Here is a 21,877-nt window from a genome sequence, read left to right on the forward strand (position 1 = left end):
CATTGATCTTATAAAGCGATACTGATTGTATGTGGTTCTGTGTACAACCCTGATGCGAAGAGTTTAATGCCCGAAGGTGCAGGGAGATAATGTGATTCGCCCGAAGCTAAAGAAAATTGACACATAAGACATTGGGGTATATTTATCAAAGAGTGAGCCCGTTTTTTTTGCCCGATAATGAGGAATATTTATCAAAGGGTGAAGACATTGCCACAGTCCTCTAGAGTACCACCACTCTCCATTCATTTCTATAGAATTTTTAAAAAAAGTATTTATCAATTGGTGAACGTGAAAGTTCATCCTTTGATAAATACGCCTTTCAAAATCCCACAGAAACTCTAGCAGACTGTGGCGATCTCTAACTTCACTCTTTGATACATATACCCCATTATCGGGAATTGAATCCTACCTGAGCTAGATTCCCATTAAATTAAGGGTTGTTTATGAACGCAGACGCTATTGAAGTTGTGCTCAAATGGAAGCTGACGTTTTTTATGCCATTCATTAAAGGTACTTGCACTTTTTACATAGATGCTTTAAGCGCCATTTTGTCTGCCCTGTCTCTACAGCTGAATCACACACAAGGGCACTTATTGATGCTGGGGAACCCTGGGGCTACTGTCAACCCTGAATGTGGTGCTAATTTTAGGCTTCCCTCAGTTGCTTGCACAAGACGAATCGTATACTAATGTCATTTTAAAGCCCAAAGTGATGTAGTCCCCACTGTCCAAATGTTAGGCTCAACATGCACCCCATTAAAGGAGAAGGAAAGGTTAAAACTAAGTAAGCTTTATCAGAAAGGTCCACCTAAATATATCAGTAAACCCTCAAAGTAATGCTGCTCTGTCAAAAGAAACAGCACATTTCTTTCCTTCTATTGTGTACTCATGGGCTTCTGTATCAGACTTCCTGTTTTCAGCTTAAACCTCCAGGGCTAGGGCTTGAGCATGCTCAGTTTGCTCCTGTCTCCCTTTCTGCTGTAATCTGAGCCCAGAGCTATAAGTGAGCAGGGAGAGACTCAGAAAGGAAGTGATGTCACACCAAGCTAATACGGCAGCTCCTTTCCTAAACAAACTCAAGTATGGTAAAACATTCTACAGAATAAATATAGCACTCTAGCTTGCGCTTTTGCAGCTCTATTGGCAATAAAATGCCTCTGTAGCTTTCCTTCTCCTTTAAGGAACATGTGCAGTTTCATTTCTGCCACATTGAGCGCAATTGTGGCAGATGCAGATTGTCATGATTTCTACCCACGGTGCATTTGTTTTTAATCGATTCAAATTTTTAACATTTATTTTCCTTTTTCTCTGTAATAATAAAACAATAAATCCTGTAACAATAAATCCTTATTGGAGGCAAAACAATCCTATTGGTTTATTAAGGCGTTTATTTATCAAAGGTTGAGTTGACTCAAATTTTCGGGTAAAATTATTTTTTCGAGATTTATTGTACCCCGAAGCTGGAAATAGCTACAGTAGAAGCCTCAATGGCAGAGGTCCCTTGAACCATTTGAAGATGTTTGTAGCCCTCGTTCGAGTTTTTTTCTGTGGGTTTCACTGAAAACTTGATCAATTCGAGTATTTTAAGGTTTTCACCCTGACGACACTGATTTGTGTTTTTTACATTCAAATATTTTATTAAATCAGAAAACTTTAGAGTTGTGAGTTCTTTCGAGGTATAAAAAAACCTCACAAACCTCTAAAACTCGACCGTTGATAACTAACCCCCTTAATGTTTACATGAATTTTTAATAGACTTAATGTATGAAGATCTAAATTACAGAAAGATCCCTTTTCTGAAAAACTCCAGGCTGACAGTCTGGATACCAGGTCCATACCGGTATCTTTTAATACAAACTTCTCAATAATCTTTTTATTTGAATAGACTTTCTTTTCTGCCTCTCTTGATTGTGTACATTAAAATGCAATCTGGTTATTAGAATGAGTGGCCTCCTGGAGCCAGAAATCAGGAAGATTATGTTTTTAGATTTTTCTTACTATGATTCTTATTGCCTAGTTACACAGTAAGTGAAGACACATGTCTACCAAGTTCAACCTTTTGCTTAAATAATTCCTTTGTTCTTGTTGATCCATTGGAAGGTAAAAAAAAAAATCATCTCTAAGCAGTGTCGCACTATTGACTACTCAAAATGGACCGCGCGTTGGATTTCAGGTTGACTATAACGCAGCACAAAGTCGTTGAGTAAAAGAAACATACCAAAGTTTCCTTTTAAGCAAATAGCAGTGGGTCCACTGTCAGGGCCGGCCTATTGGACCAATTGGGCCCAATAGGGCCCCACGCCAGTGGTGAGCATGGACAAGTATTCCCCCAGGACATGACACTGCCCAGCCACCCCCAATTTCGTAAGTCCAGCCTGCCCCCAACTCCACAAGTCCAGTCCACGCCCAATTTTATAGGCCCAGCCTACCCCCAACCTGATTGAGCCCACTCCCAACCTGAATCTGTCCAACCTGCCCCAATCCTGATTGGTCCAGTCCACTGCTATTTCCTTCCTCGCTCTTTCGCTCTCTCTCTCTCATGCCCCTATTCCTCCCTCAATTTTGTGCCCTTTTTTCCCCTTTCTCTCTCTCACTCTTGCCCTGTGTGCCCCTATTTCTTCCTTTCTCTCTCTCTCTCTCTTATGCCATGTGCCCCTATTTCTTTCTTTTTCTCTCTCTCTTACCCCTTTGCCCCTATTTCTTCCTTTCGCTTTCTCTCCTACCCTGTATGCTCCTATTTCCTCTCCCTTTCTCACTCTTGCCCTGTGTGCCCCTATTTTCTCCCTCCCTCTCTTCCCTTGTGTGCCCCTATTTCAATTTATCTTGGTCCTGTATGCCCCTATTTTCTTATATACTTGGTGTGTCAGTAGTCCGCAACACTTTGGGGCAAATTTACCTAGGGTTGAATATCGAGGGTTAATTAACCCTCAATATTCGGCTGCTGAATTGAAATCCTTCGACTTCGAATATCGAAGGATATAGCGCAATTCGAACGATCGAAGGAATAATCGATAGATCAAACCAATTTCCAATTTTCAACCAATTTCCAACTTGCTAACCGTGAGGCAGGTAGTGTAAATTTCAATTACATAGTTCTATTTAATTAAGTATTAATTATGCAATTTGTGACCACAAGACTATCCTTTACAAGGGTTATACCCACCAAGACACCTCAGCCTACTAATAATACATGTTCCTTGTGCTTCTTCACTTAAAACCCAGCAGATATTTGGTGCGTGTATATCGGGAGATGAGCCGACCGATATTGACAGAAGACTTGGATATTGGTTGGCTCATCGTTGGGCAGGTCAGAAAATTTTGAACATTGCCCATGGTTTACTGCTGAATTGTCAGATACAGGTAGAATTCTATTATTTCTACCTGTATTTCTCAGCTCTAAATGTCTGAATTGGAAACAAACTATCTTTCCTGCAACCAATGGTCTACACACCACGCAACTTCTACAGCTACCTAGGTATCTTGTCTACTGATCCCTGGTAAGGCCTCATCTTTAGTATGCTGTGCAGTATTGGTTCCCAGTCCTTAAGAAGGATATTAATGAGCTGGAGAGAGTCCAGAGACGTGCAACTAAATGGGTAAAAAATGGAGCAATTAAACTACGAGCAAAGACTATCAAGGTTGGGGTTCTTTTCAGTGGAGAAAAGTCGCTTACGAGGGGACATGATTACTCTTTACAAAAGGACATTATAGTCAGATAGAAGGGAATCTTATGTCACATAGAAAAGAACAAGAGGTCCCTCTTTAGACTTAGTCAATAGAACTTTCACTTGAAGCAACACAAATGGTTCTTCATGATGAGGCTGTGGAATGCCCTGCTGGGTGATGTTGTGATGGGCTTTAAGAAGAGGGGCTTGGATGACTACATTGTTTGGGTGGTCTCTTTGAGAAATGGCATTCCCATATTTTGGCTCTTTCTGGATAATAATTGTACATGTCTGTAGAACATGTATGATTCTAAACCATATTAGAAAGCAAAAGGTGCAAGGAGAATAACGTCCCCCAGTTGATGCGAATCAATGAAACATCAATTATTTAGGTTTGTTCAAATGTGTGGAGCTTTTGAAATAAAATCTGAGCTGGTTCTAAAATTCCACTTAGCAGAAAATCAAAATACAATTTAGCTTGGATATTTCTTTAAATACGATCCCTGATCACCAACAAAGCAGCCATGGGAGAACCTCACCGCTTTCCTTTGCCCTGGCAAATCTCCTGCGGCTTGCGGAATTCGCGAAAAACTATTTGGCCATTATAATAAACTTGTAATTAAATTTAAAACTTACAGCCATCAATTTTCCATCATATAAAAGCAACGAGTGCATCATTTACAATTTTATTTATTTTTTTTCCAACTATAAACACCTGCGCAAGGGATCCCGGTCCTACTTCCATCTGGTTATTACAATATTTTAATAAGCCCTTGATAAACTAACAAAAGACACATTGGAAGGTTTACATTATGATTGCAACTTATCTGTTGGTCCAATTAGATTTTTTTATGGCGCTCGCAAACAATGATGTCATGTCTGACCAATGAGCGCGGCGCTTTCTAAAAACCAGTTTCAAGACATGTTTTTTCTCAGCGGAATACATTGTAAATTAGCATTACTTTGCTTTAATAAGGCAGACTGGGTTACATGTCGCACACTCCATAAATTACTTCTCCGTTTTTAAATAAACAAATTCCACGCCTCGCAATATATCTGCTATGCTCTTTTTATGACACAGTAAAATTGTTACCTTGAGAATTGCTTAACACTTATTACAAAACTTGCGTCGGGCAAATGTAAAGAATCAGGGAAAATAAACAGTGACTGCTTTAATTGCAGTACTTCGGGGCCGTGTACCTGAAGTAAAAACCAACAGCTCGGAGAGAGAGAAGAAAATTAAAGCCCATATCGTGTTACCGAAATGTGTATGCTTTTGCTGGGAGTTTTAAAATGTGGCATTAACCCCTTGAAAACTTGCCGTTGGGTAGTCAATTGGTCCTTTTTTAACAGCTTGAGCAAATTGCTCTCAAAACATTATATATCAACAGTAGTAGGCCTTATGGGGGTTTAATATTTACTTTGTGCAAATGGATAACATACATAACAAGGTGTAAGTTTGGTGCATTTGGCCACTGTTTAAAAGGAGGGTTACGCTAAATATTCCCACGACTCAATAAATGGGATGTTGGACATCCCGTGCTACTGAAATGTGCGAGTTTTGTGGGCGCAGAGTTAAAATGATTTAAATGTTGGCATTTTTGTACATAATTTGAAAAACACAAGGGCAGATTTATAAAAGATCGAGACTGTTTATCAATTTTTTTCTACTACTTGGGGCATTTTAGGGATGCACCGACTTCCAATCTAAAGTTGCATAATGATAATTTAAACAGTCACCTGATCATTATGATCATTCTGATTTGTTCCACCAGGCAATTGGGTTCGGCCGAATCCTGAAAAAAAACGTTTCCAAGTTGGTGCATCCTTTGATGCACCAGGCTGATGAATTATGTTGCTAAATTATGTTTTTATTAAACATACGGTACGGTAAAACCTATTATTTCTTTCCCGATGAAATGTCAAATCACATTCGGACAATTGTTTTCCATGCTGGGAACATTTTTTTAAATAGTACACATCCATCCAAAAATAAAAAAAAATAATGAACAGTAATTATTTGCCCATAGCTATATATTGGTAGAGAGTTGTAGTGATGTGCAGGTCAGGAAAAACTCGCACCTGACCCTAACCCACAAAATTTTAACTCACACCCGACCCTTACTAGCAAAATTTTACCATTGTAGGACCCATCCGTTACCTGCGTTTTCTTGATCTCTACGCTACTTCTGCTCATGCCTCTGGCCAAGACATGGAATCTTTGGGAGCAGTAGAGGAGTGTACCTCCCCAGTCTGACTTGCACCCAACCCTAACCCATAATGGTTGGCCAAATTTCAACCCAAACCCACCCAACCGGTGGTCAAACCGCACACCAATGGAGACTTGGATGTTAATGGTGTGGAGAGAGTGATGATTCTGCCATAGTGTTTTTAGTAGAATTCCAGGCTTGGAGACAAGTATTGGTTGCATAAAACCAGATGTACTGCCAAACAGAGACTCATTTATACTGCCAGTCCACATAGAGGCCACCAAATAGCCAATCTCAGCCCTTATTTGTCACCCTCAGGAACATTTTTCATGCTTGCGTGTACTCTTTTTACAAAGTGAAGACTAAGAACACTTGTTTAAATCTCACTGATCCATGAGTACTTGAGGTAATAGCTGTCATGCTCAGTAGAAGGTCTTCTACTGATAACCTAGCCATCTCTAGAATTCATTAATACTTCAGGAATATAGTTATTTAGATAACAAAAAAAATCACAAAGACATTATTCAACCCCGCAAATCTTCATTCATTTGGTTGTCCTATGGCAAGGATGCCACTTATTTGGCTCTTCTACAGAACTCCTCCAGGTGCCTCAGCTGGAGTTCCATGAGCCTAGAAACCTATTTACCCTGTAATGAAATCTACACATAGATGTACTTAAATGGGTTAATGGCCAACTGTCCTGTTTATGTGAAAGAATTTATAGTGCACTTAGGGTTTGAAAGCTCATAGATTTTGTCAAGTGGACTTGATGGGAATTGTAAGCTCTCCAAAGCGTGTCTGCGACTACAAAGCAAAAGTGTGTCTAAAATTTCCCATATATCATAACGTGCAACGAATCTATACACTCCATATAAAGAGAGCTATAGAAAGTGCTTCTGTTTTCAGATCTTGGCCAGATATTATATATTACCAAAGGAAGGAAATTCATAAAGCTGCGTCACACTCCATTGCCCAGAGCAACAGGAGTATAATTAGAAATCACATAACGCCAGCAGTTCCTATGTCATTGGAGGGTAAAATTGTATGTTTTCATCTTTCCATGTGAAGATCTTTTGTAAATGTTGTACAACACCACTGTTTGCTTCCAGGTTTCTTGCTGCTTGATCTACTACCTGCTGCTGTCACTCCATTAGAAAGCTCATATTTTATACTGGTCAAACAGGGGGTTTCTATATATATAAATGATAGACCTTGTAGCCAAAAGGATAGATGAGCACCACGTTGGGATTGAGGAGACCCTCCCCTTTTTTATGCAAAACATTAGGAATTTTGAGACGATTTTCCATTTTCATGGAGTGCCTTATAGACCGTAGCTCACCGAGTAGAAACAGCTGATAGCATTCCAATTGTAGACTGGTTTTGGGCCCTTCAGTGTAGTTCAGGGCTTTCTAGTCAGCATATGTAAGCCTGGAAAGTGATTCTACTTGAAATACCCAATAAACTGAAGCTCATCCCTTAAATCAAAGCCAGTGTAGCTGCAAATTCCAAACACAGTCCAGTTTATTCCTTATTGGGTCTTTTTGATGATGTGGTGACCATTGAGATTAAGGACACCCATTCTACATTTGTATGCAATCAGGAATCCTTGGATGGAATATTCTATAGGCTGAAAAAGGTTGGGGATCCCTGCTGAAGTCAATGACCAAGAAGCTAAAAACACAACATATATGATAACAATAGGGAAGATGACTGCAGATGTCAAAAACACAGACAAAAATGCTTTTTCCAGGCTAGTTTATTTGTGATTATTGATTGTTCTATCTGTTGTACTTGTGGAAGTATCTCCTTCTATATAAAGAACTGAGCCACGGGCTTTCTCTTAATAGAATATTAATATATAGTAAGTTTTAACCTCTGTTATGCACTGAAATGTATGTTATGTTTATCAGGGACCCACTGGAAGTATGGGTTAAAAAAACTCATAACCCTTGACTTCCATTTAAACCTGTACTGGGATGGGGGAGACAAAGATATACCCCATTATTTCCATTTATTCATATAAACATCCTGACTTACAGAAATGTTCTTGGCTATAAAACGTGTTGATTTACAAGATGCTGGTACCAAATTGAAAAATAAAAATCGAAATTACACACCATTCCAATATAATAACAGCCATACTGAAATATGTTCTATTTATAAGGTGTGGAAGTGGGGTCTTTGTACAGACACATAATAGATTAAGGAACACAAGTATAACAAAAGGTAAAGCTGTGGCCTCCCTCATGCCGAATTGGAGCCAGATGTATTGAAAGCCATCTAAAAAAAATGACTTCATTATTTAGCTTTTTTCCCAATACACCTATAATGTTTAAATTTTATGTAATTTGGAGGGGAAAGAAAAGCAAAGATTACATTCTCACAGCAAGGGGGATAGACCAAGTCGTCTCTGCTTTGATTGACACAGCTAGTCATTGGGATCTTAAAGGGCCCCTGCTGTTTTGAGGGCCCTATTTGGATGACAGCCCAGTCGAGGTCTCCATTTCAGACCTCTGCTTTGCCGACCTGCTCTTAAGTGTCTCTAGACAGAAGGACTTCCAAGCTATGTCTGCCTTCTAAAACAAAGTTGGCTAGTTATTACCTAGTAAAGCCCTCCTGAGAACTGGCTAAGGCGCCGCTACAGCTGAGACCTGTGTTTTGAACTTTTGTTTTTCAGACCATTACCACCTTTCAGGAATTAATTCTACTTTGTAATCTATATTTTCCAATTTATATACAAAAGGCCTCTGTCCAATCACAGAACTTGTCTTTGTATCCAAAAGAGCTTTCATGCATGGATGAATCCCTTGCTTTGGATCATCTGTATTAAAGCTGTTTGCATACTATTTGTTTGGTGTCCCATTGATGATGGTGTGTAGCTGATCATAATCCTTGTTTTCTAGTATGTTTAAGATATTTACATATAGTCCATATCTATGTGAATTAGTGGCGTTGAAGAAGTAGCATATTCTGGAAACCACTGCAGATTCCAAGTGAATAAGCCTTGGGCCCCATTATCACCATTAAAAGTTGATAATACTGGAGACATCTCCGTTCAAGGGAAGCAGTTGATATATTCTAAGATTGTTTCATGTTTGCTTGCTCCTGGCCTTGCCATCTCAAGCTTGTATCCACCAGATCAGCCTTAGTCAACATAAATTTATAACGAATGCCAAAGAACAATGAAATGTCCTCAAAAGTAAAAAAAAGCCATCCCTAATTTGTGATAGTACAACTAGCAAGAGACCAGGGCCATTGTTTGATGGTTCCTCTGGGTGTAGGGCTGTGATAAATACTGATGTTGATACCTTAGCCTCCAGAACAGCTCTACTTGAATGATCTACCACTTAATGGCAGCACCTCCATACATTTCAATTGTCAGATGGACAGTTTCTCTTTTGGACTTGGTGAAAGAAGGGTCACCGAAACCCATTTATAAAGACATAATATTTATTACAGATGTTGTTTGCTGGTTTGAAATTCCCCAAATCCCCCATTGCACCATAAATCACCTGAAAGAGCTTGCTCAAACACTTGACAGGTAATTGTTGCCTGAAAATGCTGTAGTAGACTTTTCTAGGCAAGAATAGCCTCTCACCTCTTTTTTGGGGCCTTTAGGTGCTAGAGCCCTTTACAAGGATGGGTCATTTGCTTACCCATTTTCTTCTCCTTCTGCAATTCATTTGAAGGAGATCCAAGTTGATCCAGATTATGGAAACCCCACTGATCCTGAAATCCTCAGGTTACATACCTGTTGTCTTATTATATGCACTTGTTTACACAGTTTTTTAATGCATGATTTTGTTTCCAACACCAATATGGCCCTGAACTGGAGCGTTTGTCTTTTTGCATTTTCAGATTGATTCTGTGACCCTGAAGAACAGTATGAGATCTATGACTGAGATTTTCTATGCTGCAATATTCGGCTATGATGAGGTATTCCATATTAATAAATAAATAAAGGGAAAGGTAATAAAAGGTACAAAGGTACGGATCTAGTAACCCGTAGCAACTAATTGGCAAATAGCATTTACTGGTGGTATGACAGCAAAGAGTTTCTATCTCAAAGAGCAGTATGCAATATTTATGTGTAGGACTTGGATTCATTATATGTTTTCTTTAATATATATATTCAAAGGGCCACAGCCTGTTGTTCATAGAGGTCACGCCCATTTATCAATTCAGTGTTGTATGTTTTTAGGGAATTATATCTGATGACCGAATTCTCGCTGCTGCCTTGTGGAGGAACCTTTTCAACAAACAATGTGATGACCCCCGAAAGCTGGAACTAATGGTGGAATATGTACGGAAACAGGTACAATAATTGCCAGTTTCTTAGGCTGATCAATGATGAATGTTTCAATGGCTTAGTTACAGACACAGTGCAGAAATATGACACGAACAACCATATTTTTTTTACCCAAAATGCAGCATTTTCTCCAGAATGTAAACATAGATAGGACTTTTCTCATACCCAGCAATATGCCATGCTTCATGAGTCTGACTGCAGCCGACCCGATAAACTTTTCCACATATGTGTGTGTGAGAAGCTATGGTCTTTAAATGAGAGGAATGTTGAATTCATTTTAATTAACAGGGAACTAATGCTCTCGGCTATATTCTGGCCAGAAGCCCAGTGTAACTGGCACGATTCCTGATGAATGGCTGGGGCTTGTTACTGCACTTTCCTCGTGTGGCTCCTCAAGCCGATAGAAAACACAACCTGACTTTGCGGTAGTAGTAGTACATGGAGCACACCATAGTGATGCAGGGGTAGGTAGAAAGAAATTGCAACCATGTCTTTCAGGGTGGTAATCCTTCCACTGCTGTAGGAAAATTTCATATCCACCATGTCTGTGGAATAGAAAGGCACATAGAACTGTATAGTGGTTGATTATAAGGTAAGCTTTCATAGATAGAAGCTGATATGTCGGTGAAGGAGACCATACCAGGTCTTCAATGAAAATGCACACTGAATAACTATACTCCAAGTTAGAGACTATCCAGAACCCACTGTGCTACCTACAGAGCACCCAAGCAGTCCCATAAATCCCCGGACTAGAAGTCAGTTTCTTGCCAGCTTTTGAAGCCATCTCTAGTTTAGTTCCAAAGCTAAAGCACCTATTACTAGTTGAACTTTGTTGAACTTGTCTTTTTTTCAACCCAACTTAACTATGTAACTATAGTCCTCTCATTGCTGCTAAACCAGCATATACCATCTACTCTTCTGGGAAGGCTTTACACGAGATGGTAGATTGTTTGATTGTTGGTGGGATTTGATTCCATCATATGTAAGAAGCTGGGCATTGATGTTAGGGATCAGACCTGGTTTGCACGTTTATCCCTCAGATGTTAAATTGAGGTGAGGTAATGGCTCTGTGAAGGTCACATTGTTCCACTCTCATCTCATCAAACCTTTCAGACAAGTGGTGTTATTCTGCTGAAACAGCAAAGAGTCCTCCCCAAACCAGAGAATGTCATTGTATGATGTAGTGGAACCTCTGTCAGTCGTGTGGTTTAAATAACCAATTTTTAGAAGGCATATTGGTATACGTTTGACCATATTGTGTATTTGATGGGTACGGCAGAGGTCCACCAAGAAGCATAATGACAGTAACAGCAGTTACCAGGACTTGTTGCTCTTTATGGAGGAGTAGCACACAGAGATGACTTTTAAAACCACACTAAGTTTGTGAATCTCAAAGGACGGGCTATATCCTTTTATATCCTTAGCAGTCTCTCGGCAATAGAGACCACTTTTATTTACTTAACTTGATTCCTAAAGAGGAAAAAAAAAACCCTTAAAGGAACAGATAAACCCGCAACAAATTCTGGTAGCAAATAATGAAGGACATTATAAAGCCTTTACATTATCCACTTTTAATATGAAGCAGGTGGCCAAGCGAACCATCGTGCTGGGGAATCTGGAGTTTTGTACTTCGGAGACTGTGTCTTGTGTTGCACAGACACATTACACATAGACCTGGCATGTGGTATAATTACCCACTAGGGGCATTTTCTATTATGGGCCAGTCCAAACCTGATTCTTTTTTATTACTTGCATATGGACATGTGAGGTATACAGGGACACAGAAAATCATCACATGCTACTTTCCATTATGGTTTGGAGAGCAAATATGAAGGTTTTTCAGCACAGTGTCTTCTCCGTTATCGGTTTGACGGCTGTACCGGAGCCCATAAAATGATATTAACACTGTTGTGACATGTTTAATAATTTTTCTGTTTCGAAAGAATGTTTAATCTCAAGTGATTTTTTTTTTTTCCTAAGTCCGTCTACGGTTGGGTTTAATGATGTATTTTTCTGCATGGTCTGAACTGTGTAGCTTTACAAAACACCTGTGTGTGACGTAATCCCTTTCCCAAATGACTACATTCTCTTTTAAAGGATTCTGGTAGATATTTTGCAAAGATATAACCAGTTGAAAGGAGTGCTGAAGTAGACGTTAAACCTCTTGTGCCACAGAAGTCACAGTTCCCTTAACTGCAATTGAACATGGTCGCCCAAGTGCCAAGCATGTTGCTCTGATCGGTTGGGTGGCTACTTCTGTAATCAGATACCGTTACTTTTTCCTTACAAAAATACTGGCAATCCCTCGTTTTTTTGTTAGAAAAAGGGCCAATATTGCTGTTTAAGGTCCCCATAGATGTGACGATTCTTTGGTGAACGACCGATTTCAGTGCAGTCCGACCAATCTGTCAAATTATCGTGCGGTTAGTGGGATTCGAACGATTGTACATCTTACGATTTTTCAGATCTTTCAGAAGATTGATCGGCCAGGTTTAAAAATCTTTATCGGTCCCAGTGCAATCTCTCTATGTTTGCAGGGCCAAGCAGGCAGCTTCTCTTCAGTTGTGCTGGCAATATCACCTGAAATGGTCTTTTTATTTGATGACACATCATTTCGAGATAATCGTGGTCTCACGATAACGATTGGATCTTTTAAAAAATCTTTACATCTATGGAATACGTTCGTCTTTTCATGAATTGAAATTTGAGAGCAGTATGACAATCTTCTTTACCCACAACATTGAGTGCATGGTGGTGGGCCACTCCTTGAAAGCACAACCATTCATTTCATAAGCACATTTGCTGATTTCTGGCCCGATGAATAATATGCCATGGACAGCAGCATACCTCCAAAGATTCACAACCGGAAAAAAGGAGAGACATAAGACCACCCCTAAAAATCACCCTGATTACATCCAGACATTCATTGATCTACTTGAAGTGCCACCTTCTTTCCAGTAAGGTCTACCTTACTAGAAACATCAGAACACTTCTCTGTTTTCCTTTTGAAGGTATCTCTTTTTTGACTGTATAGTTGCAGGAACTGACCAGCAGGTGGCACTATTGTTACACAATTCCTTGTATTGGTGGTTAATAAAAGCTTAAATAGCTCTGAAACTGAAAAAGTAAATAATATAAATTGCAAAAGTGCTTAGAGAAGCACCCTGAGCAATTTTACATTCAGTTTTTCATTGCTAAATACACCCTATTGACTTACTATTCCTGCAACTTCATTCAAAAATATTATATATTCCATTTTTTAAGACCAATGACTGATGTTAATGTCTGACCAAACTGCACCGACTGCTGTGTAGCCATATATTAATGGAACAAGGACCCCGCTTCAACGCTAACAATGAACAAAATATCGCCAAGTAATGGTGCAGAAGTGTATGTTACTATGTGTACTCATCAACCATTGCTACACAGTTACACAGTCATTGGTATAGAGTGTCAAGATCCAGGAAACCAAATCCATAAAAGTGGAAAAAGCTGAACAATATTGGGCTATGTCAGTATAGTGGAAAGTGGTGACTTGGCAGGAGAACTCTGTAGGCTCACTGTTTAAGGCCTGATGCTAATGATTGGTGAGGTTGACTACAAATTAGCAAAACCTACTAAAATTTTGATTTCATACGTCTTGATCTACACCGTGTTTTCCAAAGGAAAGCGCTTAGATCTCCTAAAAAATAAATATTACAGGGACAGGGTTTGTTTATATAAATCCTCACTCGTGTGATGTTTGGCAGGTAAAGCAAAGGTGAATGGAAAGCAGCAGGGCTTGTGATAGAGAATAGACCCAATGCAGTGATGGAAGCAAAGCTCCCCAACAAAGCAACGGTTAATAAATCATGGATGCCCACCCTGCAGACCTCTAGCTTTGAAAAAAAAAAACTTATTGCTCCTGGAAAACTGAAGGTGCTAAGGAGTTGTAATTTAAGAACATCCCTCATTAACTATAAAAATATATCTGGTCATTTAATACATTTAGAGCTCCCTTGTCTCTCCTGAAATTTCCAAGAGCAAGGAATTTATCAAGGATAATTTGCTCAAAGGCAAATCCATTTGGAAAGCAGCTTCAGCTCAGAGAAGTGATGCCGGAAGAGCAGACATGCCATGGGACTTTCTGTTCCTGCTGGGATTGGGAAGTTCCAGCAGATACTGTGGAGTTCCAGACATGATGGCCAGGAGATTGTTAGAGTTAGACATTTGATCTGCAGTAGGTAGTTTACCGTTCCAGAATATCATGTGCAGTATTTTGAGGTTCTAGTCTACAATGTGCAGCAGCGTCTTTAGGTTCATGGATCTAATTTGCTAAGATATTAGATTCCATCATATGGTTCATGGTACTATGTGGTCCAGGTGATGACATTTTGAGAGGCATTGGGCATATTATATTAAAAAGAAAGGAAAAAAAATTATAGTATAGTAGGTGTGGACCGTTGGGTTTAAAATAGGTGGTAAAGTGTTCAAAGTTTCACATATAGACATTGGTATATTTCATATCCCCAGGGAAACAGACTGCTGAGAACTTGGCAGATGCCATTCATTTGAGGGACTCAAGAAAGTAGTTGAAACAGAACCATTGAGCACAACCCCCTTGGGTAATGCCTCCTACAGTGGGTTCATGGTGGATCTCTATGTGGTCCTTCTGGTTAATTTGTACCAACAACTACTGTCTTCAGTTAGATTTTTGTAGGTGCACCACACATCTATGAAGATGTCCCCACTCAACCTGCTTTGGCCTTTTTTAACAACATGTTACTACATGTCAGCAAGGTTTTCCACATACAACCACCTTTAAATTTACTCAGTTTTGGAAAGTAAAGTTAATTTTACTATGCCAGAATGAATTGGTCCTCTGGACGGCAGAAAACTTCAGAAACCTGTTGACAGTGCCGCATCTTTTATTAGGAAAACTTAATCCTGCAAATATTTTATGCTCAGGCTTATCCCCCATACCATTTGTTATTTGTGTTTTCCTTTAACCCTCTTTGCCTGCTGGGGATTTTAGATCTTGTAGTGCAACATGTTGCTTGGAAGGATAGCTCAAAGGGAAACCTGGAATCGTAAAAGCTACGATGCTGGCAGTTAGGTACCTGCCAGCTAGTGCTGTCAGTTTTAGGATCTATGGAAGCAAGTGGTTAAATGTCTCACACAGATTGAATTCTTTTGTTTGCTGTTATACTGAGGCTAATGCTTGTCTTCACAACCCTTAACTGTATAGAACTACTTGCTTTAATTTCTGTTATACAGCCTCTATTCACTGTGCATTAACCTGCCGTGCAACTTCCCCTAGATAATCTGTTCCGCTATTCCTGGAAACTCTGTATTGCTCTATTTGACTCAGCACCGGGCAGAACTGTGTCTGATTATTTGTTTGATGAATAACTGATTATTTGAACTGGCGGACTTATTAAACATAAGCGTCAGCCAATAACCCAGCCATTGCAATACTCTGCTTTGTATTTCAGGTGCAGTTCCTGGACACTCTCGATGGAGAAGACCTTCTGTTAACTGGAGAAGTGGCCTGGCGCCCTCTGGTGGAGAAAGATGCTCAAAGCATTTTGAAACCGTCAAAACCAACCTATAACGATGAAGGACTTTAAATAGTCGTAGAGGACTTCATAACCTAACCCAGTAGGATGCCAAGAGAGAAGCCAAATGACATGGGTCACCCCCCATGGTTTATGTGTTTGTCGGAATGTGACAAAGTTTTTGGAGTGAATTAGTTTACATAAAAACAATCAGGGAATTACTGTACATGCAAATGGCGCTAACACAATCATTGCCCCCCATTAGTTGGATTGGGGTCTGAATTATACTGTGTGATAGAACCATTCATTGCCCTTCTTGGATTGAAGAAGTTGTCTGAATTCATGCTCACTGCTAAATTTCTGTTTTTTTATTTGGAATATAACAATGTCTTTGGTAGAAAAGAGCTTGTTTTTTCCTGTTCTGGTTCTTCCACATGGGTAGAAAAGTACGCCAGTTCCCCAGTTGGTAATTTGCTTTGATGGGTCTTGTGCAGTTAGAATAATGAAAACCGGTGTCTGATTGGTCGATAACAGATGCACCCGTGCTACAAATATAGGGGTCAAGTTTGTTTGTATGTAGGATAGCCTTTTTTCGTATGTTTATACTTCTCACAAATTGCTTAATCAAGGAGTGAAGATATACGTGTGTTATTGAGCTGAAGAGTTGGTTCATCACAGTTCTTCTTGTGTTTTGTCTTCATACACAAGACGAACATACAATAGAACATGTTATATTTCTGTGTGTCCCATATGCCAAAAGTCATTAAACATGCAATATTCCGAAGCCTCAATCTCATTTTATGGATATTTCACCTTGTTTTAAGTAGATTTCTTTTGGGGAGAAACTATTATTCAGGTTGCAGCTGAGGGAGAAGGCTAATTTTGGGGCAAAGCAGATAGGGCCTTTCCTCATGGTCCTTCAGGTATCTCACTGGCCACCAGATGTACATAAAAAAAGTATGACATTGCAGTTAAGTCATACTCTAATCTATGGCCTCATATGTGCTGTTGATGTAAAACAGCATCACTGGAGGCCAAAGGCTACCCAATAGTGCTGGCATTTGTAGGTCAACGACATCTCAGTGGCTGCATATTTTGTTCAGGTATAACTTTACATATTTTATTTGGGTATGACTTCTCAAACCAGTTCTAGAGCACACTGAGCACATTTCATGAAAGTGTCAAAGTGCATCTTGCTGTTGACGCACATTTAGACTTTGAGATGTTCTTCTGTAGACCACATCTTGGAGAAAGGCTGTTCCTGTTTATATAGAGCTAGTCACCTCTATATATGCCATGCCATTTGTTGATCTGTTTTGCAGCATCTTTAGCATGTTCTACCTATACATTATCCCTCTAACACTGTGGCAGTGACCCTCAGCCTTTTCTTAAAATTACACATTCTGGAGCACATGAGACTTTTCCTGTTACTCTTTGAGCTCAAAATGGTTGAGTTTTATCATGGGTCATAGAGATCATTATAAACGTTAAATGTATTCCCTTCTCTGTTAATGCTACCTAGTGTTTTATTTTCATTGCATTATTGTTTGTAATGCTAAAATAAAAAAATATATATATTCATGTTAAACAGTCTTAAATTGTCTGTGTTGATCTGCTCTTTAAGGAAAATGATCTGGGCTAAGGGTGGTGGAAGCTTCAGGGTTCCCCTGAGTCAGTAGCTTCCCTGCACACGATTCTCTAGAGAAGGTAGAAGAGAAGTAGTGGCACCAAAAAAAATCTAAAAGCTGCCAAGTTCACGTAGAAGACAATGGAAGTTGTCCTAGGCTAAATATGAGTGTTTTTTTTTCAATTCAAGTTTCTGAATGTTATTGAGCTTGTAAACTCACATATTCAAGGTATTTGAGGTTTTTTTTCCACCGTTTTATTCAATCAAGTTTTTTTATATTCAGATTTTTTAATAAATAAGCAAACATTCAAGTTTTTTTTTAAGGTGTGAGTGTATTCCAAGTAGGAAAAAACCTCTAACAATTTCATAAACAGACCTCTATGAGAAAAAGATTCAGAAGAAGCATATCCATCTTATTCAAGTTATAAATGCATAAGATGCAGTCGTGCACAAAAGACCAATGTCAGCTCTTTTTGCTTTTTTACGGATTTTGGAGACCTTCCAATCTCAGCAGCAATAAATATGTTCATCCGTAGTCAGCAGACCCGTATTTCTACTGCATGAAACAGCTTGCGTAATAATGGTAATTACTGTGGCAATGCACAATTTAAATTAAACATAAAAACTGAAGAAGCTAACATCCTGAAGTCAAAAGTTGGCTGTCTGCTTAAATGTTTTTTTGGGCAGATTTCAGAGTCCTGGTGTTATCTTTCATAGTGCACTCATTGCTTTTATACGGTAATTCCACAGCATCGTATCACTTTCCTCATTTGGAAGTTCTCTGACTTCGCATTTCTAACTTTAATGTTGTTTAATCATGAGGCTGCACCTTCAACCTAGGAGCGCTGAAGCAACTTTTTAAATGTTTGATCTCAGTTCATCGATGTTCGATCTTAGATCTAAGGTGTAACGCTTTCTGCAGTCTACGGCTACACTTTATCCCAATTATTTAAGATTGGCAAAAAAGAAACGCAAGTTATTGTTGAAAAATCTGAACATTTTAAAGCGCCTATCCTTCTGTCTTCTTCTCTCCAAGGTTGAAGGTCTGCAGAATAGAAATCCAAATTATCATTGAAAAATCAGAAACTTTTTAGATGTTATTCTTTCCGCAGCTTCTGCTACACGTTGTCCCATTTATTTACTCTCCAAGGTTGACGGTTGGCAAAATGAAACGCACATTTTTGTTGAAAAAATCTAAATGTTTTTAAGCTTCTATCCTTCTGTCTTCTGCTCTCCAAGGTTGAAGGTCTGCAGAATAGAAATGCAAATTCTACTCAGCAACTTTTTAGATCTTAGATGTTATTCTCTCTGCAGCCTACGTCTATGCTTTATCCTGTTTATTTATGCATTTACTTGTCCCTCACTTTAATGCATTAGACCTCTTTGTTCTCAGGACACCACATGCCTTGGGGCTGGTACATAAATCCAAAACATTTGAGGGCTATTTAGCAGCAGCACAAAAGTCAACACTTTTGGGCCCATGTACCAAACACTTGTGCCTGGGGCAATGGTCTGTGCAGTGTGGAGTCCAATGTCATTGGACAAAGGAGATTACTGAACTGACAGTTGAGGGCTCTCATTTGCTTTGAAGCCCTTGATGAACCAAAGACAAAGATCTCAAAGACAAAGTGCTCTACAAAAAAAACAGGGCGCTTTGTGCACTTTGCCCCAGAAATTAGGTCCAAGTTGTAGTTTTCCTATCCTAATTCTTTTTTGGCCTTTAGTTCTCTATTAAACAATAACGTCATAGTTTCCTACACACCTCGAGACTTTTCAGCCAGCCGACAGAAAAATCCATCTTTATTGAATATATCCCATCGTTTTTGTCACTGTCAAGCTATGCGGCCGGACCTTATCAAAGCCGACGAAACCCCCTCTCCGTCTTCCATGTTATTCTAAAGAACCTCATTCTTGAGAACATTTTTCAGCTGCCAGATTCTCTCGCCAGTCTCCAGAAACCGGGGGTCCAAGAAAAAAGCATTTTAGTTCCTTCTGTTTTTTAAGGCCAACTTCCTCACTTTAACTTGGTATAAAATGAATCATATAAAGGAACTTTATAAGTGTGAGGTATATCCCACTTCTATAAAAACATTACAAAGCAAACAGAGCTTTCTCGGTTGACTTTCGATGCTTTTGTTGCAAAGTGAGGGCCACAGAAACCACTTACGTGAGACAATATCACCTTGTAATGCATTACAGCTGGATTCTATTTACATAAAGAGGGCTTAGCTGTGGAGGAATTTGCTGATTAATTCCTTTTTAATGGGAGAGAAGTATACCGGTACCAAAATAAACTTTGCGATGTGGATCTTGCCATTCTGATTATATATGGAAAAGTTAATGGCGAGGGCCTTGGCTTCGTTAAACTCGTATAAAAAAATGTGTAATTTATTTTCTCCAAAGTCCTTATCCAATGCCGTTTTAAGGAATACAACATTAAATTTGCAGGGCTTAAACGAGCGGGGCGCTGTATTTTGTATTTTAAATCCGAGTTTCTTTCCCTTTTTTTTTTTAGATGTTTCCTGCGTTGTGTTTGTCTCCAAGGCGACAACTTCAAGGAAAAATTTAAACTTGCAAAACCACATCACGGTCGCAAAACTGCTAAACCTTGTGAAAACAGGATCTATATTTAAGGTTGGAAAGGGGGCAAATTGCTCTTTGCGGTTGGCACAGGGGAAAATGACAGCTCTCAAGTTGGCGCAAATGTTACGTTTTTTTTCATTTTTGATTTAAGGAATATTAATGGCAAACGACAAGGCGCCCTTTAACAGAGGATGATACAAAGATACAACTTATCAGTTTTCCACGCGCATCTTCTGGAGGTCACATAAGGTGTTGCTAAAATAATATTAAAATGTTAGGAATAGAAACCCCCCCCCCAGTTATATTTATCTACTTCTTAGAAGTTCTACTTTTAAAGAGCCAGTGTTGTTTTTTTTACAGAAGATTATCCCAACTGGCATTGGTTTTTTTAGCACGTCTCTATAAAGGCAATGCTATGAAGTATTTTACAATTTTTCCTTGACATTAGGTAAAAAAAATCATCTAAAAAAATCACAGTCACTACTATTTTCTCATTTGCAATTTTTTTTAAATCCTTTATTTGGCTTTAGCTGCCCTTAAAAAGTGAAAGAAAATCTGGGGGCGCATAGGCGAAAATATAATTGCTTATAGATGATGATGATGATAGATAGATAGATAGATAATTAGAAAGATAGATAACTAGAAAGATAGATAATTAGAAAGATAGATAGATAATTAGATAGATAGATAATTAGAAAGATGGATAGATAATTAGATAGATAATTAGAAAGATAGATAGATAGATAAATAGATAAATGACAGATAGATACTGTAGATATATAGAGATGACATAGATAGATGATAGCTTGATGGATATAACTATTATAGATAGATGACTGATATATACTGTATAGAGATGACAGATACTTTAGATATAGAGAGAAGATTTAAATAGATAAATAGAGGTAATCGATAGATGACAGTCAGATGGATACTGTAGATATAGAGAGATGAGATGGATAGATGACAGCTTGATGGATATCATGAATATAGATAGATGACAGATAGATAAATACTGTAGATAGATGACAAATACTGTAGATATAGAGAGATGACATGGATAGATGGTAGCTTGAAGGCTATAACTATTATAGATAGATGACAGATAGATAGATAGATGACAGATACTGTAGATATAGAGAGATGAAATGGATAGATGACAGCTTGATGCATATAACGATTATCGATAGATGACTGTACTGTAGATATACGGAGATGAGATAAATAGATGGGTGATTGATCGATGACAGATAGATACTGTAGATATAGAGAGATGCGATAGATGACAGTTTGATGGCTATAAGATTATAAATAGATTACAGATAGATAGAGAGATGCTATAGATAGACAGACAGATAGGTGGGTAGATAGGTCTCTTCCCTCTACATGTTTTTCCTCATTCCCATATTTGATACACTTTATCTCAGTATTATTGCTCTCTTTCTCACCCCTTGTCCCCCGTCACAAGAGCTGACACACAGGAAGCTGCAAGAACTGGCATATCCTTTCCTATTCCTCATTGAGCTGTTTCAATATACACTTCTTTCTGTGGTTTCACAGACCAACCGACCATTATGGATGGCAGAGGCAACCGTACACCACGGCTAAAGATAAAGCTAATGGCCCCATCATGTTGATGTGGGTACGGCAGGGAAAGTAAATGTGCTGATTTCAGGCCAGGCAGCCTTACTCCTGGGTAACGATGGGCCGCCCCATCCTGCAAATGAATAGAGAGATCTGAGAAGAATTAGGCCTGCGACAGACTCCTGGAGCAGCTCCAGCTCCTCTGACTCCTTCTGATTGCTAGCTTATAAACTTCTGTCTTAAAGGGCAACTAAGCCTGAAATATATATGAAAGAGGCACAGATACAGGTTTCCAGAAGGCTCTGAAATAAGTCCTAAATAATTCCTATTTAACCCCAGCTACCTGTTTGTTTGTATTAATAA

The 21,877-nt window shown here is 38.9% G+C and overlaps 1 protein-coding gene across 1 annotated transcript in view; it reads left to right on the forward strand.

Annotated features, from left to right (window-relative positions):
• Positions 1-17,308, forward strand: part of uqcc1.L (ubiquinol-cytochrome c reductase complex assembly factor 1 L homeolog) — a 46,001-nt gene extending 28,693 nt beyond the window's left edge. The window contains exons 8-10 of the mRNA XM_018234790.2: positions 9,733-9,810; positions 10,076-10,189; positions 15,658-17,308. Of these exons, the coding sequence (XP_018090279.1) occupies positions 9,733-9,810; positions 10,076-10,189; positions 15,658-15,792 (327 nt within the window). The 3' untranslated portion in view covers positions 15,793-17,308. The remainder of the gene's footprint in view (positions 1-9,732; positions 9,811-10,075; positions 10,190-15,657) is intronic.
• The last annotated feature ends 4,569 nt before the right edge of the window (positions 17,309-21,877 follow it).

This window comes from Xenopus laevis, chromosome 9_10L (genome assembly GCF_017654675.1).
Source record: "Xenopus laevis strain J_2021 chromosome 9_10L, Xenopus_laevis_v10.1, whole genome shotgun sequence".
Classification (NCBI taxonomy): Eukaryota; Metazoa; Chordata; class Amphibia; order Anura; family Pipidae; genus Xenopus; species Xenopus laevis.